This window comes from Triturus cristatus, chromosome 2_2, assembly GCF_964204655.1.
Source record: "Triturus cristatus chromosome 2_2, aTriCri1.1, whole genome shotgun sequence".
Lineage (NCBI taxonomy): Eukaryota > Metazoa > Chordata > Amphibia > Caudata > Salamandridae > Triturus > Triturus cristatus.
In genome coordinates this window covers 487,466,657-487,493,284 of record NC_140582.1, presented here as the reverse complement: position 1 = coordinate 487,493,284, position 26,628 = coordinate 487,466,657, and the positions used below count along the sequence as shown (strand labels likewise).

General features: G+C 44.9%; 1 protein-coding gene across 4 annotated transcripts in view; it reads right to left on the bottom strand.

Moving 5' to 3' along the window:
- Nucleotides 1-26,628, bottom strand: part of INPP4B (inositol polyphosphate-4-phosphatase type II B) — a 2,419,090-nt gene that overhangs the window by 740,755 nt on the left and 1,651,707 nt on the right. For all 4 annotated transcript variants that reach the window (XM_085641585.1, XM_085641586.1, XM_085641588.1 and 1 more), the window contains one exon: nucleotides 14,144-14,274. In XM_085641585.1, the coding sequence (XP_085497711.1) occupies nucleotides 14,144-14,274 (131 nt within the window). The remainder of the gene's footprint in view (nucleotides 1-14,143; nucleotides 14,275-26,628) is intronic.

Genomic DNA, 26,628 nt, shown 5'->3' with positions numbered 1-26,628 from the left:
ACATGTTGACCGTAGTGGATGAGGGAGACCATAGTACTCTCCAAGGACATCCGCTGCTTTGGTTTTAAATATTGCCAAAGGCCCTCCAGTAAAATAACCCTTCTGGGTAGTGGGACCCGAGGACAGTCTTTTAACCTACACGCACACACCACCACTTCACTCTCACTTATCAATACCCGCTCCGCTGTAATCAGGTGTTGTAGCACACCCGGGGCACACTCGGTGCCACCGGGTGGGGCCCGATGATGAAGCATGCCACCAACTAGGTTGGTGGGTGAGGGCTTTCAGAAGAACCAGACGTTGCCTCTACTAGAGCAAACACACAAACTGCTTTCATTCACAGGCTAGTTCTTGTTGATTACCTACATTTCTTCAGGGGAAGTGAACTAGCACTCACGGTCCTCTCTCTCTTATTGATACCTACATATAACTTAATAAATCCCTGGGCTCCAATCAGCCTGAAATGGTGCTCAAACTAAATGTTTGGCCACATTGTTTTGCACTTTTATGTAGCACGAACTGGGTCCAGGGGCTATTGAGCGCTTTACATGAACACCAGATTACATTATTCAAGGTCAGATTATGTTTTTTTAGCCACGAGGAGATTAAGTGATTTGCCCAGAATCACAGGACGTTCAACCGATGCCAGAACCTGAATGTGGTTCACCAGTTCCAAAGTTGCCAGCTCTGGCCGTTGGGCCACATCTAGCATTTGCCATATTTTTCTGTAGCCAAACGCTTCAATAAACAGATCAGCAGTGGCGGCTGGCATGTAAGGAATGTGGTGAGCAGGAGGAAAAAAAATGTAAGTTACAAATAAAAAAATAAAAGAATTACACTTTCCTTCATTCCTGGTGCAACGTCCTCCTTGCTAGGGTCTTTTCCTAGCAGGCAAGCAAGGTCCAACGCCGGACCAGGAAACTTAAGTAACCAATCCTGGCACTGCTTTCATGCAGCATGAAAGAAGCACCAGAATTGGAGAGAGAGCAGCCTCCTTCGGTGCCTCCGTGGACACTCGAACCCTATGCTGTCTCTAACCCACAGGTGGGTTAGAGACGTTTAAACTGAGCATGTCTGGCTGGCCATCGCAAGACAGCTGGCCAAAGGAGCATGCCCACTTTAAACTTAAAGTGCCCTGCCCATCACTGCTGACTAGCTGGCAGCAGCAGAAAGCACCCGCCCCTCGTCTGAGCCGAGCGTCAATAAAATGGTAATAAATAAACGGATTACCAATGTATTTTTCCATATCGCCTTAATGGAGGAGCCGCCCCTGCTGATCAGTGACTGACTTAGACGAGGTGGTCGCACTGGCAGAAGGTAACCGAGTTCCAGCGCGCAGTCAGTTTCATTGGATAGTCTACTTGCCAGAATGAAGGGCCAGTGGCTTCCAATGAGAAGGGATGATGAGAAGCACACGGGATGAGAAGGGAATTATGATGGGAGCACGAGTCACAATCAGGGGCACGAGGGAAGAGGGGGATTAATGAAAGAGTACTGTCTTAGTTTGCGCACAAGGGATCACAGTGCAACTAGAGAACGACCTTTATATACGGAGTAAACATAATCAGCCATCCTCGGAGACAGACGTTTTTTACTTGGGGAAAGTGACAGCTAGAGCATTACTTGACTTCACTTAGACAAACCCATAGGGGGCATTCCCTTGACGCCCCCTATGGGTTTAGATCAAGTAGGCGTGCACCTAGATATGAAACAGTAACATGGGAAAGAGAGAGAGACTTTCAGTTTTGTTTCCTGTGGACTAAAAGCTTGATAGATCGATTTAACATCACATGGCTGAGCAGCTTTGGAAGTACATTCAGGTGGCATGAGGGCAATTATGGTACTATGCTAATTAGCTACACCTGTACCATTGATTCCCAGGTATTTTTGTCCTTTTTTCTCTGTTGCAATTATATTATGGTCTTGTTGAATGTATATATTGTTTATCTTGTTTGTAAGGACATTGATTGTTGTACGTATGCATTATGTTTGGGCCAGATTGTCACTTCACCCTCGTAGTAAGGAGGAAGGGGGAGTCACAGGGACATGGTGCTGGGCGATTATGGGTGGACTAAGAACTGCCAGGGATGGTACGATCAACGGTGCAGATGTGAGGGAGCGTATACCTCAGGGATGACTAGTGTTACAGAGGCTTGGGAATTCGGCAGAGGGAGGAGGCTCAAGTACAGGGTGGTACTACTACAAGTGGCACACAAAATGAAACGAATGAAAGATTGGGTCGTTCGTAATTGGCATAACTCTAGTATGTGCATGGAGGCTATGCTTATGCATGGGATTTATGTAACACATTGGATAAATAAGGAAGATAAACGTGTTTAATTTAAGCCCTCTGGGGTCAGAGCACATGCTGAGCTTGTGACCTGTGTTTTGTGGTGTATAAATTCATCAAGAACCTGGAGGGGAGGCCATGGATGAGCTAAGACACTGAACGTGTCCATTACTACCTTCAATGAGCATTACCAGGAGTGATGCCCTATCACTCATCAGTGATGTCTACCCTTGAGTAAACGTTGTTTTGTGCGTCACTAAAGCAGCTGATCTCACAAACTAAAAACATATTATGTAATTACCAGTCTTGGTAAACAAATGTTTTTATGGTCAGGTCTGTGCATTTCAAAACGCAAGTTGATGGCCCTTAACTCCATAAGTATGTAATGTGATTTCTGTATGAAAGTTTCACGTGGTACTGGTCCACCACTGGCATTCCTTGACCATTCTGGGCCCTTTCTAATGTGGAGGTTGTCAATAAAACAATATTCTAGGTAATCAGGTCAACTCATCTGACTATTAGAGCTGGAGAATGAGACAAGTGGGCTAGAGATTAAAGTAAAAGAAGGGAAGATGTGGGGCAAGGGAAACACTGATGTGATGAGGAAAAGTGAGGGTGGAATGGACAGGAAGACCAATGCAATTTCTGGAAAATGGCCTTCTCTGAAGGGTCGCCCCAAACTTTTTTGTCTTTCTCCTCCTCTTTTTCAGCCCTTCTTTTTGTTCGTTTTAGGAATCTAGGCACTTTACCACTGCTGACCAGTGCTAAAGTGCACATGCTCTCTCCTCAAGACATGCCATAACTGGTTTACACCTGTTTGGCATATAACTCAAATGCTACTAGTAGGCCTCCAGCACTGATTGGGCCACCCACAGATGTAGCCTTTCAAACCTGTCTCAGGTCTGCCATTGCAAGGCCTGTGTGTGCAGGTTACTGCCACTTCGACTTGGCATTTAAAACCACTTGCCAAGCCTTAAACTCCCCTTTTATTACCCATAGGTCACCCCTAAGATAGGTCCTAGATAGCTCAAAGGGAAGAGCGCTTTAGAAGAGTGTAATTAAAAGGTACGACATGTACTATTAAGTTTTACATGTCCTGGTAGTGACAAACAGATAGATTTGTTTTTCACTACTGTGAGGACTACTCCTCTCATAGGCTAGCATTGGGAATACCTTAAACACTTTTAAGCTGTAATTCCTGATTAGAAAGTTGTGGCTAAATCATGTTTTATATATTTGGAATGGTAACGATAAATCCTCTTTAATGGTAAAGTTGGATTTGGCATTATATTTTAGAAATGGCACTTCTTCCTGAGCACTAATTTGCTACTCTTTGTTTGTTTTTTATAATAACATCACATTATTATTTCCTTTTCAGGTGATGTTATAAACTGTTGTCAATTTGGTATTCCTTTTTTATATCCCCCCTCCTCCCCTTTCCTCCCTTTCCCCGTTATATTTCAAAATTGTTAAACAGCTTCAGTTCTTTATGATATCGTTAATTGCTTACTCTTATAATCTATACACGTTTTTGTAAGTACTTCTTCTATGTTACCATTTTCTTTTCAAGAAAGCTGCATTACCTTGAAAAGAAATGCCACTTTTAGAAAGTGGACATTTCTCTGCTCTTAAATCTGTTCTGTGTGCCTGCATCTTGTCTCCAGTACACGTTTAGGCTGAGTGAAAGCTTAACTTTGTTCATTCCCTCTAGACAGCCACAAACACAGGAAGTGTGGGTGTGATAGAGGACTCATCTGCATTCTGATAGCATTCCTGGGCAGGAAGAGGGAGTGGGAGTTAACACTTAAATCTCAATCGGCAGTGTTATGTGTTTCATACAAAGGACTTATTACCCCCCACAGAGGGCCTGGGAGACAGGGCTGGTATGAAAGGGGACCTGTTCACTTCAAGTAGCTGCTTTGAAGTTACCCCCCACTTCAAAGGCACATTTGAGTTTAAGTACTGGGGCTCTGACCCCAACAAATCATACAGTACTTGGCTTGTAAATAAAGCTCTGCCAGAGGAACTCTAGAGCTGTTTCAAGGACTCAACTGGACTGCTGATCTGGAAGGCTTGCTTTTCTGTTTTTTGCTTTGCTGCCTGCTGCTCTCTGACTCTGCTCAAGGAGAGATGGCCTCTGCCACCCTGTGAGAAAGTGCCATCTTTCTTGCATGGTATGCCCCCACTTTTTGCTGAATTGCTGAATGTACTTTGACTGAGTGTGCCCTGGACTCCTGCCAATCAGGTGCCCAGGGCCTATGTTCCTTCCCTAAAAACACAAAACCCAAATTGTCAAACCCTGGCCACATGTCAGCCCCTGGTAAATCGTACCCTAGGTACCCAGGGCCTTGTGACCAGGGAAGGCCTCCAAGGACTGCAGCACTCATTGTGCCACCCTTAGAGGCCCTGTACCCTTACACACACACACTGCCCTTGCAGGCTGGGTGTCTGGGTGCAAGACCAAACAAAGAGTCGACATGGCACACATCCCTGTGTGCCATGCCCATCACCTACACTGCCATGGCATATGTCAGCCACCCCTCTAGCTGGGTGCCCTATGCCACTGGTGTGGGCACAGGAGCAGGAGCCCGGTGCCCCTACAGTACCCAGGTCCATTCCTGGGCACTGTAAGTGCAGTGCTGCCATTTAAGAGTACATGGTGCTGAGAGCTCGTCAAACACGAACTCCACAGCACCATAATGGCAACACTGAAGACTGAGAAGTTTGGCATCAAACTTCTCAGCACATTAAACCCACACTGATGCCAGTGTGGGATTTATTGTACCAAGCACCCCAGAGGGCATCTTAAAGATGCCCCCTAAAACCTAACCTACAATCCACGTCTGCTCTGAGGCTGCCTAGGCTGCCACACAGCAGACATGTTGCTGGACCCCTGGGTAGGAGAGCCCCTGCTCTCCTGGGCCTGCAACAATGCACATCATGGGCACAGGAGCAGGAGCCCGGTGCCCCTACAGTACCCAGGTCCATTCCTGGGCACTGTAAGTGCAGTGCTGCCATTTAAGAGTACATGGTGCTGAGAGCTCGTCAAACACGAACTCCACAGCACCATAATGGCAACACTGAAGACTGAGAAGTTTGGCATCAAATTTCTCAGCACATTAAACCCACACTGATGCCAGTGTGGGATTTATTGTACCAAGCACCCCAGAGGGCATCTTAGAGATGCCCCCTAAAACCTAACCTACAATCCACGTCTGTTCTGAGGCTGCCTAGGCTGCCACACAGCAGACATGTTGCTGGACCCCTGGGTAGGAGAGCCCCTGCTCTCCTGGGTCTGCAACAATGCACATCCTGGGCGAGGTGCTAAATCTCCTCCCCCAGGATGGGCAGGGGGAAGCTTCAAAGGCATGCCGCCTCTGTGAGCTTCCCCGGGCCACTGCAACCCCCACTCTGGTGGGAAGCCTGGACGGAAACCCCAAATAAGGACAGGGGATGTGCCAGCCTGCCAACCCCACCCCTCAGGTGGGGGAGGCGAGGTGAAGCACATCTCCGGGATCTCGCCATCTTGAAGATGGGAGGCCCTACCCTATTAGGACTAGGATACTTCCCCCCTCCCACAGGAGAGAGGCAGGATAGGGGGTGTACCCACCCCAGGACAGGGACCCATTGGTCCCTGCCCTTCACCTACCTGTAACGCCCCTAAATCTAGTATTTAGGGGCACCCTGAACCTTCCTTACCCAGATTCCAAAATCCGAAGAAGAGCTAGAAGAAAGAAGACCTGCCCTGCAGCTGCTAAGAAGAGGAAGACACCAACTGCTTTGGCCCCAGCCCTACCGGCCTGTCGACCCTCGAACCTGCTCCTGCTCCAACCCGGCATCTCTTGTGGCCAGCAACCTCACAAACCCCGGAGGACCTGGCTACCTTTTGACTCTAAACCCCTGGGACTCCCATGAGTAGAGGTTCTACTCAGAACCTACTTCTAATCCCTGGCAGCAGCCCGGAACCGCGAACCCAGCACACTCTGCACCAGCAAAGCCTGGCCTGTGCCAGAGTGAACAAAGACCCCGAGGACGACCCCACGGTGACTGTGACCCCAAGTCCGGCACCCAAGGACCTCCCTCGACACCCCTGAAGAAGCCTGCAGCCTCAGAACAAGGTGCCCCCCCTACCGCGATCAACAGAGGGTAAGATTTCCCGACACCAAAAGGCACCCCTGCACCCAGCGCCCCACGGCCCCCTGTGCCCAATCCCGGGGGTACCTACCTATCCTCCAACTACCCAACTTACCTCTCGAAGTGGTGGTGGCACCTGAAGAATCTTCGACCCCGAGCTTGCAGTCTTTTTCAAAACCGGAGATTTCCCATTGAAATCAATTGAGCGCCCGAAGGCTCAAAAGCACCCTGCACCCAGCCGCCCGAGTGGCCCTGACAGTGCAACCTCTACACCTATCTACTTCCCCACTTGCCCTGAGTAAGTGACCAGGAGCCCAGCTCCCACAGCCGCGTAGCCTGCTAGTCAGCAGCCACCAACCAAGGCCCCCCTATCCCTCATAGGATAACATTCGGCCTAACTCTCTCTGCACCCGGCCGCCCTAGTGCCGCTGGGAGTGAACCAACTGTACCTACCTGACCCTGGGGGACCCCTGAGTCTATGCCCAGAACCTCAACTCTGCCAGTCGAGTACTTACCTTTAAACCAATAACTCAATTTACTTCATAGGGTAACATTGACTGGCTTTTTCCTGAAATTTCTTCGAAGTGTGGACTTTTCAAATCTTAAAATATTCACCAAAAATCAGCCGAGTAACGAAAACGAAAATACTCACCTGCTCTTAGGTGAGTTCCCAGTGCTAGATCTTGGTACCCAGCACTGACTCTGAAAAATACTTACAACTGTACTTACCAGTAACCCAATTTTCTCCCATAGGAAATCATTGACTGTTTTTCTGTGAAATTTCTTCTAAGTGTCAATTTCTGCAATCTTTAAATATTCTTTAAAAATCGTATAATATCTGAAAACTTAATTACTTACCTGTTTTGGATAAAGGACCCAGTACTGAGTCTAGGCACCCAGTACTGGATTACAAAAGTAACGAGAACATACTATACCTGCAACTTGAATCTTTTGCCATAGGGAATCATTGACTGTTTTCTATGAAATATTTAATGTGTCAACTTTTAAAATAGCAAAATACTGTCTAAAAATCATCACAGTAATTAAATAATCGACTTTTATCACTTGATTCCAAGTACTGACCCAGGACTGAATCTAGGATCCAGTCCTGGAATTCCAAAAGTAATCCTAAAAGTAATCTGTTGCAAATAACTTGAAACTTCCATTGAACTCAATGCATTATTGTGTTTAAAATAGTGTTGCCTATTGCAACCACTTGTAACTGTTTACAAAAGTCAATTGCATATTGCAAAAGTATTTATATAAAGCATCTCATTCTGAGAATGTATATTTTAATACCAATTGTTGGTTCTAAAATAAAACAAGCATATATTTTTTATATATAAACCATTGGCCTAGAGTTCAGTAATTGAGTGTGTGAGACAATTTGCTGACTGAGTATGTACAACAAATGCTTTACACTGTCCTTGGATACTGCCTTACTGCTCGACGAAGCTACCACTTTAGAGAGTAAGGTTGTATCTAACTTTAGCCTCTGCCAAATCTCTGGGGACTGTGGACTCTGTACACCCTGTACCTATTTGGGAACAGTATATACAGAGCCACTTTCTCACACACCCCTCCAAGTGATCTCCAAGGGCGTGTTGGCTTGCCTCCTGTTGCTTCAGACTTAGGGATATCAAAGTCTCTACCCCTGCTACTGTGCCTGGTTCACTGGAAGCAACCCAGTCTGCGTGCAGCAGAACCAGCGCATCGATCCAGTTGTGGAAGTAAAATCGGCACATTGCATCGGAACCAGTGATTTGCCTCCAGAGAACGATGCATCGGACAGCGTATTACCACCGCTGCAGCTTGGTGAGATCGACACATCCCCTCAACTATGTGGTGAAATCCGGAGGTTCGCTTGATGCCTCTCGACTCCGGCACCTGTCTTCACAACTGACACACCGCCTTCACTTTGTGGAGAAGATTAATGCATCTCACTGTTTGTGACCAGGAAAGGTACTTTGTTCACCGGGCCTTGGGTGGGTCTTGTAGCCAACTGGTACTCCATAACAGTCAGCCCGAGCTTTGTTTTTGCCCCAGTTTAGTATGACCTAAAGTCATCTTTTTAGCGTTACTTGCTTCTTAGCGCTTTACAACATTTATTCCTTTAAAATATCAACTTCTTTACATTGGGTAGTTGTTGTTTTGGTCTTGTTTGGTTTCATATAATAATAACCTATTTTTATAAACCTGTGTGGAGTCTTTTTGTGGTGTATTAATTGTGTTACTGTGTGTGTGTTGCACAAATACTTTACACATTGCCACTTTCGATAAGCCTGACTACTCTTTGCCAAGCTACAAGAGGGTGAGCACAGGTTATCTTTTAGTGTGTATCTAGCTTACTCTGACTAGAGTGGGGGCTCCTGCCTGGCCTGTATGCATACCTCAGCCAACCAGAAATGCCATTTCTAACAAATCCCTTACATGGAACTGGCACTCTTAGGAATTTCATGCTCAATAACTTCTTGTTCTGCAGTATGGTGTGGCACCAACTATGGCATGTTATCTTCAGAAACAGGGAAAATGTAATTTTTGTTGAAATGCCATCACACTCATAGCCATTTTATACCAAATTTCTACACTTTGGAGTATTTACGATTTAAGCATGCAAGCAAATATGTGTTGTGTTTTAAAAATGGTTTTGTAGCCAACAGGTTTATACTTGTCTTATCACTTTACCAACGTAGTTGTGTGAAGTTGGGAGACTTTGCCATTAGTTAAGTGGGGCAAATCCAAGAAACTTCACTCACCTTCGAAAATGGCAACAATCAGGCATCAATCCCCAGCCATCATTGCATGATGAGTTCCAAGATGCCCAGGATAGTGTGACTGCCTGTAATGCTACTCACAGTCACCTGGTAAGAAGTAATGAGGGAGTCACAGGGGCTGGTGCATGGGCGAATATGGGTGGGGTGAAAACTGTCAGGAATAGTACTACCAAAGGTAAAGAGGTGGCGGGGTGTACCTCATGGCTAAATAGTTTTGCAGAGGCTTGGGACTCCAGCAGAGGGAGAAGGCTCATGTACAGGATGGAATGACTGCCGAGTGGCACTACTCCAATCTACCTCCTGAGCAGCCCATCTTGACAACCGGAATGATTCTTGCTGCTGCGAAGAATTTATGCAGTAATCCTCATGTTCATGAAAAATACATTATATTTCAAGGCCATGAAATAATGTGTTTTTTCATGAATATTTCTCATTGTTAAAGATTGATGTAACACAACAGCAGGTAAAATGGTAGTTCAAGGGGGAAAATGTTTATTTCTTGTAGTGGGCAAATAATTCCTCTATGCCGTTGGAGTTCGCAGAGTTTTGCTCAATCCGTGCTCCGTGCTGAGTTCCCAAAAACTCCACTAAGTAATACAGAGCTGAGGTTTTTCTCTCCAGCGACTTGCTAACGTTAAGTTGGAGAGCCCGCGCGACCTCCTCATGACGAGATTTCTCAACGCGGGCGGTCGTGGCAGGTTGGGACCGCTTGAGTTGAGAAATCCGCTGCTCACATTGAGGAAGATGCAGCTCGAGTAGAATGTCTTCTCAAGTGCCAGAAAGCAGCAGCACCCTCTGGCATGACATGTAGTGCCTTTTGAGCTGACTTTACTGCGCCAGACAAACTCCTAGCACCAAAAAATCAGTGGGAGCAGCATAACTTAACAGACTCTGCTGCTGGCGGAACTACGCACGGCGCAGCAGAGTATTTCCGGCACTTCGTAGAGTTACGCAGAGTAAAACCCTGCAAACTCCATGCAGGCCTATTTATTTCCTGGTATTGAACTATGAAAGTGGTTCCTGCAGCATCACAGGACATGGTTTCAGCTCACTGATCACTTTCTCCTTCATCTCCTGTCCTATCGCCAGTTGTAATTTTTAACGCAGCACAATGATGAACTCTATTCTGTACTATTTATAAAGTACGATTTAGCTGAGGGCAAATGCTAGAAATCCATGGGGCATCGCCTCTTCATAAAAACTATCTGAGAAATCTCACTGTACTTGGCACTGTGGTATCACGTGTAGACCTGAAAGAAATGTGCAGCTATACAATATACAACCAGTCTCTTCATTGGCTGTTTGCCACGGGTCTCTGATCTGCTAGTTTGACATCTTGTTAACTTGTTTTTTGTTCATTGTACTTGCCACACCAGCATCAGGGAGTTAAGGTGGATCACCTGGCTGCAGTGAAATAATTAACGTCAATTGGTAACAGCTCAGAGGAACTGGTTAAACGTTTGCTGACGTGGTCGGTTTAGAGGTCAGAGAAGTACTACAGGAGGTCAGAGGCGATTACATTTAATGTGAGGGAGTGAGCAAAAACGGCACCAAGTGGAGTCCAGAGAAGATGAGAAGGAGAGATATGGGAAAAGGAGAATGAGGATGGCAGGCAAAATAGAGGACTAGCGAAAGAGAGATAGGAACTTACAGGGGAAGAGAAATAAAGATCTAATGGAAGAGAGTTCCACAACGAGAGAATGACTTCAAAGAGGGGCTGTGCGAGGATGAGAAGGAAGAGCGAGATGGGTGAGAGAAAGAACTGATGGTAACAAGTCGAGGAGAGAAGGAAAGAGAGAGAAGGAAAGAAAGCGAGAGATACAGAAGGAAAGAAATAGAGAGAGAGAGTGGAGTGAGTAGCGAGGAGATAGACACTAGGGAAGAGAGACAACTCTTTCTGTTTTGTCACGTCATTTTAAGTCGTGAGTGCATAGAGCAGGAAATGTTGGCTTGTTTGGTGGCAGTGTTCTGATCTCTAGCCTGTGTGAAAACCTTGACACAATCGTAAGGGAATGCTAATGCTGTGAGTTCATGTGTACATGTGTGCGTGTACGCATGGGTGTAAAATTCCCATCATCCACCCGAAGTGGTTTGCTTCATCATCTGGGAATTGGGGACTCATTTAGAGAACCATCTTCTACTCGACAAATCGTAGATATTGGTCTCTTCTATGTCCCAAACTGGTAAGTGGTAGTTTTGTTAGATGATGAGTGGGTGTGATGGTCGCAGTGCTAGTGTGAGGTGATGGTGTGTAAGTGCTGGTTAAAATATGTCTAACAAGGCACTTAAAAACTTTATTGGGTAGCTACCTTGTTGACAAAATTTAAAAACAGTGCTCTAACAGTTTCCAAATATAATAACTGTGTTGAAGAACGGTCTACATGTTTCTGCTAACGGATGTGAATCATCCAAGCTTTCGTCAGGACCTATAAGCTACTGCGAAAAAAACTGTGCAAATTAATTTTCTGTGACCATTGTTGTGGCAGTCGGGTGACGTTCAGTGAGATCTGGCGCATCTCGACATTACGCGGCTGGGCGATAGCGTTTTAATTTCAACCAACCACTAGGTTTTAACACGGTTGAACCCTCTGATTTTCTCTACAGAGCGGGGCCTCCTTAAACCTGAGCAGTAGCCAGGTGAGGTGAGGCGCACACCCATCACGTATAGGGTAAGTGCCTTTAAGTCGTCTAATTCGATTTAAGCTCACAGACTTATCATAGTCTTAATACATCTAAGAGTATTCAGTGTATCGGACATTGTTCTGGATGCTATTTGTTAACCTTGACAACTACACTATGTGAAGGGTTGTTTTGCTATGTTGTGTTCTTTCTCTTTCTTTTTCTCCATTTATGCAGGTCAGTGAATGTAAACTACCTCCCACGGAGTTTCTTGGCCCCCCATCAGGGTCCAGGTTGTATAAACCACTTCATTAATTTGCACAGTTTTTTTCGCAGTAGCTTATAGGTCCTGACGAAAGCTTGGATGATTCACATCCGTTAGCAGAAACATGTAGACCGTTCTTCAACACAGTTATTTTATTTGGAAACTGTTAGAGCACTGTTTTTAAATTTTGTCAACAAGGTAGCTACCCAATAAAGTTTTTAAGTGCCTTGTTAGACATATTTTAACCAGCACTTACACACCATCACCTCACACTAGCACTGCGACCATCACACCCAATCATCATCTAACAAAACTACCACTTACCAGTTTGGGACATAGAAGAGACCAATATCTACGATTTGTCGAGTAGAAGATGGTTCTCTAAATGAGTCCCCAATTCCCAGATGATGAAGCAAACCACTTCGGGTGGATGATGGGAATTTTACACCCATGCGTACACGCACACATGTACACATGAACTCACAGCATTAGCATTCCCTTACGATTGTGTCAAGGTTTTCACACAGGCTAGACTCATAGTTGCTTTTGTTGATATAGTTTGTGGATCTGGGGATTACAACTATTTGAGTCTTTAAACTTTATCCCTTGGACCCCCACTCATCTCTGAGATATCTTTAATATAGTGTTCTGATCTCGCCATACCCTTCTTTCTCCTGCATGCCACGTCACTTCATACATTATATTGCCTGTATGAAGAGATGTTTAGTGTGATTTTGTTTTGCCATGCTTTGTGTTAGTGAACTAGGACAGAAGAGGGCTGGGTCTGTGATTTAGCAGGCCGTGGAGCTCTCTGCCTCCTGACTGAGAGGAGGGGCTAGCTGGGGGCGCCAGCTTTGATGTTCAAGAGGGAAAGCAGCAGCGAATTCATCTGTACTGGGGCTCTTCAAGAAACAATTCGGAATGTGCAGTTTGATAAAGATAACAAAATACCTTCCATGGTAACGGAGAGCCCCAGATTTAAGCATGTGTCCCTAGTAAGGCGCATGGTGATTGCCCTTTCCCTTGCCATCCAGAGCAGTTTGTGTGATGTAAATGAGAGGGGGACATGTGAACCCCGAAACAATTTTTTTTTAAAATTTCTCCTTGATTTCGTCTCCTGGAAGCTCCCAGAAAGGGGAAGGTGTGACCAGGGGTGCTTATGAGGTGGCACCGGGCCCAGTATGTCTGGCTGCGGTTTTTGTGTTTGTCACTTTGTGAGTAAATTGAGTATTTCACGTCTGCTTGCAGCTGCAGCGATCTTTGTATACTTTTTTGTTTATAGGTCTTTAAGCCTAAACAAATGTTTGTGACTCGTGCTTTATGTGTTTACTTGAAAGAGTTTGTGTGTGTGTTTGTACTTGTGTTGGGGTAAAGTTGATGGATATAAGGATGTTATTACAGATCCTGTCATAATACTTTCGCAAGTGCTTTATCAACCTTCCTGCTTCCTCAAATTTGCTTGAAAATGCTCTATTTATCCACTCTTTTTTCAAAATTTTCTCGGAGGAGTTGTTAGGGCTTGCTCGCTCGCCTCAGTGTAGTACCATGATAACTTTATGCCGCACCACTTTCAAATGTCACCAGCCGCCACTGTACTACACCAGTGCCTTTGACTGGCATATAAGGAAACTAGAAAAATCTCCTCTTTGGTAGTAAGGTGGTGGGGTTAATCCGCCCTCTAAACTAGGACTGCACCCTGGCTCTCAGAGTTTGGCGTTAAAGGGTCAGGAGTGAGGGTATTTCTTCTATTTTAACTTCTTTTCGCAGCGGATGTTTCTCGGTGGCTCAGGGAAGTGGCTTTCAGACAAAATAGTGAAATCTTATTAGCGCTTGTCTATGCACATTTATGTCTACCACAAGGCTTGCAGGCAGGGAAATATGTTATATCCAGTACTTCATGTATGGGTGTGGCCTGTTTTTTGCGCCACACCTACTTATGTAATATGCATTTCCTGCCTAGCCCTCCGCCACCACCCTATCTCTGCCCTCGGGTCTTGCATTATTTAATTCAGCTATCTTGATCAACAACATTTCAAAGGAAGAAAAAAATCATGTTTGTACCTGGGTTTTTCACTAGTTCAGTAAGCGTGCTCTGGTACATGCTCACCATCTGCTCGTAGTGAGTAATGACGCTCTGACGTAGATTCTCCCAGTGCGCAGCCAGATCTCCAAGCTCTTTAAGTTCCTGGATTCTAAATAAAAAAGTAAATAGAAAAGCATGAGTCCCTATCCATCAGTAAAAGTAGGAAATGAAAAGACAGCAATCTAAGCATTCCCCAAGGTGCAGCCACCATTTCAACACTATCAGTCGAGCCAGTGGCTGAAGAATACTATTATTAGGGAACAGCAAGTCGACGTTTGTTTATCACTGGACTTGCAGCTGTGGTCAAAAAGGACATGGCAAAAGAGCCGCGGAAGCAGGACCTGGCGTTGTGAACAGAAGAGGAAATCCTTACACAAACATCCAAAAGCCCTCTGTTTATATCTGAATTGACTGTAAGCAACTTTCTTCAACAAATATCAAATAACACAGAAAGGAAACTGCAAGAGTATATCAAATATTACAGCAAACATTTTCAATGGCTTCCGGTTTATGAACGAAAAGAGATTAACGTGAATACACTACATTTACACTGAATAGAATCAATGTAAGCATTTGTTAAAACACTTTAATTTGCATTTGTGATATTCCCATTTGGCAATATTTTGACTAAAGTGTACAGGATTCCTGCATGCAAGTGACTATTTTACAGATCTCTCATACGTGCATGTTTTTGTAGTTAAAGTGAAAACTTGCAAACGTAATTTAGGCCACGAAGCCTTTGACACACAAAGCCCAGAACCAGCAGGAACTCATTGGCGTGTTGCAAAACGATGGTCTGTAAACATAGATAAAGTGCTCTGACGTTCAACACTGTTTACTCAGATGACTGCCCTTGTACCTTGTATCTGGAGCATTTATTAATACTGATTGCATGTTTATCCCTCACCTATTATTTGGGCTACCCACAATACCTGCAAAATGCAATTCCAAGAAGAAAAGCTGTGGAGAGAAGGATCAATGTGCATAGCAGCCTCATTCAGGGGCATCTTAAGGATTTTGGGGGCCCCGGGCCAAAAAGTATTTTAACGGCCCCTGTTGAATTTATGATCCAATTTCAGCTCTTTCATGCCCTCTTTGGCCAGGTCACTGTTACAAATTCTAAATGTGTTAACATCTAATATTCAGTGATACTGACGTGTGTTTTCAATACTGTAACACAGCAGAAACTCACTAATATTACTGCAAATAATCTCTGTGACACTCTCCCATTTCTCATATGCACGATTCTGTTCTGATTTAACAAAAAGTTTTTTTATAGATGCTGCATAAAACAAACCCAATGTTTCTCAGCAAAATGTCTGGAATAGATCCTCACAAACCACCCACATTGAAAATAAATTAAAGGAAAATGGTATTTAAAACAATTTGTTTAGGAGTTATTCAAGGTCTTCTGGGAAAGACTCTCTGCAGAACCTAACTGCTCCCCCTACCCCCCTTACCACTGCCCCATGGCTGAGGCCCTGGGCAACCGCCCACTTTGCTATATCTTACTAGGGCTATCCTGGGTCTCTTCGGTCTGGAGATCCAAGGGGCAAAGTACACGACGGAAAGATAATACATTTGCCCATGTGCTGGAGAAACATAACTGTGGTATCCAAAGCAGCACAGTGTGCATGTAGTTTTTTTTCCATCTAACTACACCACACAAACACACATGCATTCCCTGAAATAGCTGGCTAACACGAATAGTCAGGACCTTCCAAGTACCACTGTGAATATTGATGGATATTCTCTAGTTGATGGAAATTCTACATTATAATTTTCTGGTTTTCTCGTTTCATGGTGCCACCACTGGGGACAATTGTACTGATCCTACAGCATGACATACCCTCACCGTACTTTTCGCATAGCAGTATACTGCTGGACCATCTTAAAAATTATTTTATGACAGCCATAGGTCAGATGGTGCTCAAAAATAGATAGTACTGCTACGCTGGTTAGATTGTGCAAAGTAGGTGTGTGCGGGTGCCTGTTACACCACATCGTTTCCATCATGTTTGGTTTTGACTCGTCACATGCTGCTAATTTTCAGGTGTGTGGTACCAGTATGTGAGAAGCCTATATTGTGTTTCCCTCCCTATTATATTGTATATTAATGCTAGTGCCTTCTCATAGATCTTCCCCACTTCTTGTTACATAGCTCTTTCCCCAATTTCTTCTCCCAGTATTGCTGGCTTAGTTCTTACTTATTTGAGCTACCACTTGTAGTGTGTTCTACAATGTTAAGATCGCATACCTATTGTGAGTTTCTTCTTTGGGTAGTTGTTCAGACTCAGTGAGTGGTCATGACTGAGGGCTGTGACATCCCATGCCAGAACTGCAGATATCGGAATCGCTCAGTTTGCGGCATGATGTTACACGTCTTAATATCCTGGAAGGACTCAATCTGTCTGTCAGTGAACAGAGAGCCCACAATGACATACCTAACTTCCCTCAAGCGTTGGAACCTGTGTTCGTCCATTACTAGCTTGAACTCACAGTTAAAACAAATGGTTGAGAACGGAGTGGGAAAGGAATTAAATTCCAGTTGTACATTCCCCATGTCCCATACCATGAGGACATCCTTGTGACAAGCAAGAAGTATAGCCTCCTAATCTGCCATATGGGAAAAGCCACAATGAGGTGCTCTACAAAGCACCACTGCCGCTGTTTGGCTAGCTTCACTTTTTCCTGCTCCAACAAGTAGAGTTGCACCGCCTGGAGCGCATAAGTAGATGTGAAGAGCCATTCCGCCCTGAGAGACAGACAGGTATAGAAGCTTACTCGCTATATGTTTGCATTTTGATTAAAAAGGACTAATATATAATGGATACTTTTTAATTTTTTTCAGGTTTGATAATATAATGCATGTAATGGACACTTTTGAATGTATATGTCTTTGAGATAATGTGTTGTCAATGCAATTTTTTTATGATTTGCGTAATTTATTTGTTTTTTGTGATTAATGTTTGGGATCTCTTAGAAATTGGGTCAATGGTTAACTGGGGTATGAGTCCTGGTCAAACAGCAGCCACAGTCCTAGTCAGGGCAGGAGGCAGGCAAACATTGAATTAACCTGTGCTCACCCTCTGGTAGCTTGGTACAGAGCAGTCAGGCTCAACTTAGAGGCAATGTGTAAAGTATTTGTGCAACACTTCAAACAGTAAAAACAGTGAAAACACAACACAAAAGGATCCCACACTAGGTTTAGCAAAGTAAAGAAATAAATAGACCAATACAACCAAAATCCAATCAGGGAAACTGGAGATATTGCATTGTAAATTTTTATGGTAAAACAGCACTGAAAAGCCTAAAGCGCCAACAAGGGATATCTGGTCGCGCCAGACCGGAACAATGTCAAAGGTCCAGGCCAACTGCGATGGAGCGAGGGCACAGCTACAGGGACCCAGTTAGCCTGCTGAACAAAGTACCTTAAATCCTGGTTGCAGAACGCTGTGTGGATCCTAGGTGAAGAAGCGTAATTAGCCAAAGTGATGCGTGGGCTCCATGATGCGGCAAGGCTGCGGTGTGAGGTCCTGTTGCATTGTCGTCAAGTATCCTGTCGACTGGGCTTGCAATGTGAAGTCCGGATTCGAAGATGCATTGCACAGCTGGTGATGAGTTGGTTCAGAAGAGCTATGAGAATGCGATTCAGAGGTCATCGTCATCATTGAGCTGCCATCGAAGAGGGATGCAAGGACCTGAGATGGAGATGTGCTGGGGCGTCGGTGATGCGTCAGTTCCGAAGACTGTGAGGGCAATGCAGGCCTTCTGCACCGGGTTCAATCCTTGCAGCAGTGGTGATGTGTCGGTTCTGTCAGAGAATGCATCTCTCAGCCGAGGAAATGCGTTGATTCGGCTATAGGATACACTGCTCAACAGAGAAGATGCGTTGGTTTCTCTGGTAAGCACCTTAGGCCCACTTCCAAGTATCCAGGACTGGGATGGCAGCATTTGGCAGGGTTAACTCACAGATGGCAGAGTCCAGGTGCAGATGCAATGTTGCTGGAAGCCTCTGTCGCTGAGACGTCAGCCAACTGGCCCTTGGGCCACTCTGGGTTCAAGATATGCAGGTCCAGTCCTTCTCACCCAGCCAAGGAGCAGTGGTGTAACAATAACCTCCGCTGCCCCCGCTGCGGGGAGGGGCAAGCTTAAGGGGGCTAACTCTGGCACTCTGCGCGGGCAGTGGGCCCCTAGCGTGAGAGCTCCTGGCTGAGTATGAGGGAAGCCCTCTATGTACTTTGCAGGGGACCCAATCAAGGTTCGTTATGCCACTGCAAGGATAACAGCAGACCAGCACAGCCGTGCAGCAGTTCTTCTGGTGCAGACGTCCAACAGAGTGGCAGTCCTTCAGCAGTACAGCAGTCCTTCTTCCTGGCAGAGTATCTACAGGTCCAGAAGTGTACTGATGTGGTGGTGTCTGAGGTCCTTCTTTTATACCCTACTGTGCCTTTACTGTAGGTAGAAACTTCTAGAGGCAAGCCTTTGAAGTGCACAAATGTCCTACCCTGCCAGCCCTGGATCCAGGCTAACTACAGGGGTTAGGCAGCTCTTTTGTGGGAACAGGTGTAAGTGAGGCTCGGTCCTGCTTCTCCCTCCCATCCTGCCAGGGTAGCCCACTCATTACACCTATGCTCCCATTATGTGTTAGTGTCTACATGGAATACACAAAGTACAACTGACAACTACAACCAGGCATGTGATCAGAGACAAGCTGCAGGAAACAAATGACTAAGGCAGAAACATGGCAACTTTCTAAAAGTGGCACTTTCAGAATTGCAATTCACCATAAGCTAGAATTTTAAATTTGGATTCCAGAGACACCAAACACAAATCATTCATAGCTTTCCATGTGGAAATTACACTTATAAAATGTAATAGGGTAACCCCAATGTTATCCTATAGGAGATATAGGCCTTGCAGTAGTGAAAAACAAATGTAAGAGTTTTCCACTACCAGGACATGTAAAATTTAAGAGTACATGTCCCACTTTTTAAATACATTGAGCTGTCCGGGCCTACATTGGGGTGACATATGTATAGAAAAGAATGGTATACTGTGATGCGATGTAACTATCTCCGGATGAATATATTGACTGAGTTGAAAAGAATGGATGGGGCCTGGCAAAGGGTTTATCTTGCCATGTCAACATGGCAGTTAAATCTGCCCATGCAGGATCTGCAATGGCAGACCTGAGGCATGTTAAACAGACTACTTACGTGGGTGGCACAATCAGTGCTGCAGGCCCACTTGCAGCATTTAATTTACCGGCCCTGGGCACATTTAGTGCACTTTACTAGAGACTTATAGGTAAATTAAATATGCCAATTGGCTATACGCCAATTCTACCATGTTTGCAAGGAGAAAGCAGAAGCAGTGCTAAAGTGCTTTAGTCAAACAAAATAGAAAAGGGGAGGAGGAAGGCAAAAAGTTTGATGGTGACCCTGAAGAAAGGGCCATTTCCAACAGGATGTCGGTCCCCTGTTCCTTAATTGGCTAAAACCCTGTAGTGTATGTGACCTCTTTTCTCACAGTACAAAGTGTGTGTGATTTGCTCTGGAGGAAAGCAAGAAAATTGCAAAAATGTAGCAAAATGGGGTGAATGGGAAGAAAATACTCTGCATGAAAGTTCTTTTCTTGAAAAAAAAGCATAAACAAGACTTAGCTAAGATCCTCTCATCTCACCTTTTGGGAACAGGCAGAATTGAAAAACATTTTTTTTACAACTCTTCACAAAGGTTTTGCCATTTTCTAAGTGGTAGTCGATTTTTACCATTTTTTGCGGTTTCTACCTCCTGTCCATTTGTGTTGGAAACAGGTTTAAAACCCATGGGTGACCTCAGAAAGCTCTACCTTTCTGAAAAGCAGAGACACTTCTGAGTTCAACAAGAGGTCATTTGTGTGGATCACTCATGGCTTTTCTGAAGAAACTCATCTTTGAAACCAAAAGCTAATAAAAAAATGTAGGCAAAACTAGAAATAGATGGTAACATTTTAATCTGGAATTTTCCCTCTTGAAATCGGATTATGTTCGTCAGAATCTTCTGGTCACATGAATATATAGCGTTCGTTAGTTGTCCAAAAACATGCAACAACTAGAGCCAGTAACTGAGCTGCAATTTATAATGATTTTTTTTTGTATGGAAGTGACCGAGTTTTTTATCACATGCTTATGGGAAAAGTAGTTTATTTTTAGACATACTTTGATATTTGAAGAGCTTCTGGTTATTTAAAAGTGCAGTGATAGCTGGATTCCCCTTGGTCTCTAGGTTTCAGAAATTCCTAGTGTTGGTAAGGTTGACTGGTTGCCAGCTGACTTAGAGGCTAAATTGTGTAGCCATTCACCATGGCAAGTGAGAGGAAGACCACCAGACTAACAGGGGAAAAAGTGAGGAAGAATGGAGAGCAAAATTTGCCCATTGTGAGAATGCACTGCATTCCCCACCCCGGACAACTGTCTTTCTTGCAGCCAGGGGAGGCCGAACAGGGGCTTAACCACTCTGTGCCAGTCCATATGTCAAAACTACCCCTAAAAGAAGTTCCGCTCTTGTTTGCTTAAGGAATGGGGATGCTCCAGGCCTAAGAGGGGAAGAAACACTATTGGGGATTAAGGAGAGGGTGTATAACCTGCTGGTAGGATGGCCTGGCCCCCAAACCAATGCATTTATTAAAAAGAAAAATCTATTCCTAGTCTCTCATGAGCTTTCCACTTTGCCCCCCAGATTGTTGGGCCATTAGGGGACCAGATACCAGACTAGGATGCTGCTAACTAATCCTTATTTATAACAATAAATATCCCTGGTTTCTAGTGGGCTTTCTGCACCCCCACCCGAGAGTGCAGATTGGGGTAAACCCCCCCCCAAATAACACCCCCCTCCCCTCCGATGGGCAGAAAGAGACTGTTGGAGACTTAAGAGGTGAGAGTACAAGCGGATGCCTGGGTGCTCTGGACCTACCCATTTGTTGGTCATAAGTTTAAAAATATCTGGTATCTAGTGGACTATCTACCCCTCTGGGGGAGCCAGGTTGAAAGCTCCTTGCAAACAATCCTTCGCAGTCTAAAGGCTCCAGTTGCATTCACTTTCAGTCTGTGTGAAATCAGTGTGATTGTACACAGACTAAAAATAAATAATCTCAGAATGCGAGTGAAGCTTGTCCGTTGCATTTGTCCAAATATAGAAAATCCTTCTGGTGCGAGTACCAGAAAGATTTTCTACCCACAGTGCGAGCACAATACATTCATGTCCTCCACACTGGTGAGATAATGCAGAGAACACAAATGTACCCCACACTGTGAAACTAGAGTACAAAACAAAATAGGGGTTTCAGGTTGTATCATGTGTTCACAGCACATTTCTTTAATACAATACTACCTTATATATTTTCATGTTCACCAATGTCAATAATAAAGGAGCAACATGGCCACTCCCCATAAATTCTACATTATACAATGCTTACCATACCAGCCTACCATATGAACTCTACTTACCATGCCAAACCTATCATTGCATTCTTACCATAACTAACCTACCAACCAGCTACATATAGCCCATGACACCTAATCTATCCTATCCACCTACCATGCCTACCATTCGTACTTCCATACATATTCTACCATGCCTACATACCTAAAATATCTCCCATTCCTACAGACCTGCCACACCTAACCTACATGTCTACTGCCATACCACATAATATAACTACATACCATACCTAACCTACCATATCATGATATGTTTATATCATACCTACTACATCTAACCAACCATACCTCACATACCTAACTGACCACACATACCTACACAACATACATAGCTACATACCCTACTTACCATACATAACCTATCATACTGCCATACAGCATAACTATTATACCTACGTAAGATATCTAAGTAGCCCACACTTCAAAAGTATCCCACCACATCTAACCTACCACACTCACCTATCTACTATACCCAAGATACCACACCCAGCATGTCTAATTTACCCTACCTAACCAGCCTCTGCAGTTCATAATATCTTAAACCTAAACTGAGGTGGTGGTTTTGCAAAAAGGTGCAAGTTATGTTAGGCCTGCGTTTGGCAACCTCAAACACAAAGTCAATAAAGACTTACTGGTTAAATTTGAAATAGTCTTTAACAATAATTGTTAAACCAAGTTTTAAGCTAGCACAGCCCACACATACTAACTACATACTTCTCACGTCTTGATGTACTTGAAACATATTACATGCTAAAAGGCACCAAGTAAAACACTCTAAAAACAATGTACTTTAAAAAGAATATAAAACGTATCTACAGTCTCTCAACAACCAGTCTCTACTTCAAAATATTAACACTAAAAAAATTGTCTTTAGAAACTAGCTAACATTTTTTTTTTAAAACTTCTAACATACTTCTGCGAAGAATCTTCCATTGCTTTCTTCTGCTTTATTAACTTAATACCACAATGCACAATTTCAATATTTGCACTGTTAAGCTAAACAGATTCACTTCTAAGGAATACATAATTAAAAAATACAGCCCAATTTTTCTTTCCATACCCTTTACATCTTACATGTCTAATAATTGTAATGTATTATTTCTATTTGAATGCGGTAAGAGCATACATATATCTTATAAGCCCAAATCGTACAACTAAATCCAAACACAACATTCTTCTGTTAAAACATTTTTTCAACAAAACTAACAGCCACTAAATACCACATAAATAACAAGCTAGACATGCTGGCATTGCCAACGTGTGTGACAACATGCATGCATGCATTCATAAGGCTTGGCAGTGCTTACATGGTACACATATACAACACAGTTAACGTGTTGATCCCAGTCTCCCACCACACTGTAAATGTGGTTGTTATGATGCCAAATATTCACTCAATCATTGCCACCTTCATCATAAAGTCATCAACGCAGAACTACTTTTAATGTACTCATAATTCAACTTTTAACTATAAGTAGTAATTCCATGCATGAACTATGAGATTCCATCCACTGCAAGATTTTACACAATGCCGCAATAATTTTAGGCTAGAAGCCCTTCATCAGGGCACTTATAAATCATTGAAAATGATAAAACTTTAATAGAAGGCAAACAAACAGAAAACACAATTATGATTTGTACTAAGTAATGACAGAGCAGAAACATACAACATTTTGGATAACAAATGTACATACTTGAAGATTAAAAAGCTGTAGTGGGAAATTTCCATTCGGGGAGGCTAGTGTTGCAGGGGAAGACTGGGCAGACAAGCAAAACCTGGATGATGCTCAGAAAAGATTTGGTCAGAGAGCGCTGAACCAATTGAACCAGATGGCTGTGGCATATTTCTTTATTTATTTTGAAAGTATTATACAGCGCGAACATGACCACTGAGGGTATCAGAGCACTTTACAAATTATGCATCATAAGGGTATAATACAGATTATGCATCAGAGGGTATAAACATACAAAGCAGAATAGACAGACAACAACATCAAAGTCTAAAATAGTCCAACAATCTTGTGAGGGAAGTAAAAACACCCACAGGCAGAGTCAGAGTCTAGCACTGTCCGATCGAATCGTGAACCCGAATCCGATGAAGGTGCCATACTAAAGCAGAAATGTCTTCATCAGGAGCCCTTTGACCTCTTTTTTGAAGAGGACAGTAGAAGGGTTCACCCTGACTTCAGGGGGAAGGGAGTTCCAGATTCTCGGAGCCAACCCTGAGAAGGTTCGGTTATAGGTCTTTTTTTTCTTTAATTTTTGAGGCTTAAGCAAAAGGGTGCGGGCGCTTCTGGAAGTTCAAGACCCACAAGAGAGTTCCAATTTCTGCACTAGGTACAGTGGGGTCTTGAAGTGTATGGCTTTGTGAGCCCTGCATGCAATTTTTAACTGAATCCAAGCTTCATAGGGAAGCCAATTCAGTTCACGCAAGTCAGAAGAGATGTGGTGGTATTTTTTAGTACCAGTTAAAAGCCTAGCAGCGGAATTAAGGGTAGCCCTAAGAGGAGCCATCCTCACTCTAGGCAGGCCACAGAGTGTTTCACTGCCATAGTCCAGCTTTGAGATCACTAATGCTTGAACTGCAGTCTTGAGGTCATGAGCCGGGAGCAAGGGTTTGAGTTTCCTAACTAAGCTGAGTTGAAAGTTCGCTCCTTTGGTGAGGGAACTGATGTGCTTCTGCATGTTCAGGCTTTTGTTTAGAATGATACCCAGAGATGATGCCGAGTCCACCAGGTGTGGACTGCAGTTAAGAACAGTTAGCTGATTCAGCCATTGTTCCATGACGAGGGATTGGTTGTAGGGTGAGATCAGTAGGAATTTCGTTTTAAGAGCATTAAGCTTCAGGTGATTGCGTGTCAGCCAGCTTTGTGTTTCCAGCAGGACTGAGTTGAGGGACTGGATGTCTTCAGGGTAGGTGATCTTCAGGTATAGTTGGGTATCATCCGCATACATATGATAGCGAATGGTGGATGATTTTAAAATTTCCGTTAGAGGCTCCATGAACAGGTTAAAGAGCGTGGGGGACAAAGCTGGACCTTGTGTAAGACCTAGGGTGACTGATGCAGGGTGGGGCAAGGATTGGTCCACCTTGAAACATTGGGATCTGTTCTGAAGGAACGAAGAGAACCAGCTTGCTGTAGTGACTGGCTGGTTACTGTTCTAGTGTTCTGAGTTGTATGATTGTACCAGCCACTTCCTGAGGGCCGGCTTACACCACCAACCGACATCCATCCATCCATCCATCACAGGTTTCACAGGACATGTGACCCTGCTAATAAAAGGGGCCATGTGCACGTGCCCTAGGCCAGTTACATAGACTGTATAACTGTGTCTGCGTGTTCCTCATTACTGCATGGGGGCCTAGGGCCCCAACACCTTTAAATTGGCGATGAGCGGGTTGACCCGTGTGTGCTGCTGCCTTGTGGGTGGATAAGTGGGAGAGTATTGCCCGTGTTAAGGGCAGTCCTGCCAACAACGAGGCGGAAGGTGAGCCTGTGGCGGCACACCCAGCATGCCCCCAGAAACACAGAGTGGCAAACTGGGCGTGTGTTTGGCCTGTCACGACCCCAGCAAAGTGCCAGCCGGCCCAGCGGGCATGCGGTGAGGCCACAGGGGGACAGAGGTGCTGAGGGGCCGTGGTAAGCCACCACGAAAAGGAGGAGAAGAGTTCTGCCCCAGAAGCCTGCAGTGAGGCAGACCCCACACGGCACCTATGAAGGCGAGGATGAGGTGCAGCGGTGGTGTTTTTCCTTGGTGGAGTACCAGGTTTGGGACACCGACCCTGAAGAAGGAGATGACTGGGAAACCAGCCCTCTGACTGTATGCGGCAGAAGGAGGTGGGTGAAAAGGCTGCAAAGGAGCGGACAGCACAGCGCTTTAAAAGCAGCACGTGCGGTGCGGCCAGCAGAGTCTGGAAACTGCTGTGGAGAGGCCGGGCACTCGGCAAGGATGATGACACAGCTGGCGAAGGAACGGCATGGCTGCTCTTGCGCCCATGGGCAGAGACGCCCTACGACGTGAGCAAGACTATGGAGGCTGTTCCAGCACTACACATGAAAAGACAGCCCTGGCAGCCCTCAATGAGAAGTGTAGTGGAGCAATGAGGCTGCCGGGAGCATAAAGAGATATGAAGGCCTTACCTGGGTGCTGTGTCGCTGGAGATAGTTGTGCGGAGGATGCTGCAGAGCACAGTGCAGTGTGAGGGCCCCGCACATGACGAAATACATGAGCGAGAATGCGGGACATTGCATGAGGAATCTCGGTGGCATCAGGGCACCCAGCTGGGACTGTGAGTAAGAGTAGCCATTATCCGTAGTGGTGACAGCATGAGGCTGCAGTGTCAGGAAAGCAGCCTGGGCCAGCGCTGGGATTAGTGCTGCACTGCCACCTACTGGCCAAGTGGAGTCACCGTGCCCGAGGGCAGTGCACAGAATGATGGCCTGCAGGACGAGGAAGGCTGCTGCAGTCTAAAGGTCAATTGAAGGAAGTGACAGTGATGGATTGCCAGCATGATATGAATGGACAGCCCTTACTGCAGTGTTTTCCCTGTTTTCAAATCAAACCCCCATACAGCACAGGTGCAATAGGACTGTTTCATCGAGATAAAAGGAGAATGCTAAAAGGTACCACATGACACTGGGACTGACTGTCCGTAGAAGGAAGAGAGACTGTGGGTCCCAGTGCAGGGAACCCCAAGAAGCTCACGGCTGCAAGGACCTATGAGAAGAGCTGCAGTGGCTCCTAGTGGCCATGGGTGGTCACTGCAGCAGTAATGAGTGTCCTGAAACTGAGGAAGTGGCATGCGGCACAAAGAGGGATACTGTGGCCCTGAACTGCTGTGTGCAGAATGAAAGTAGGGACGGACTGAGCTCCAAAGAAGAGGGAGATGCTCAAAAGAGCCCACATAAGGAAAAATGACAGGAGTTGATTGATGGCAAAGACAGTCAAGCAGCAACGCCTCAACCAGTAAGTCCACAG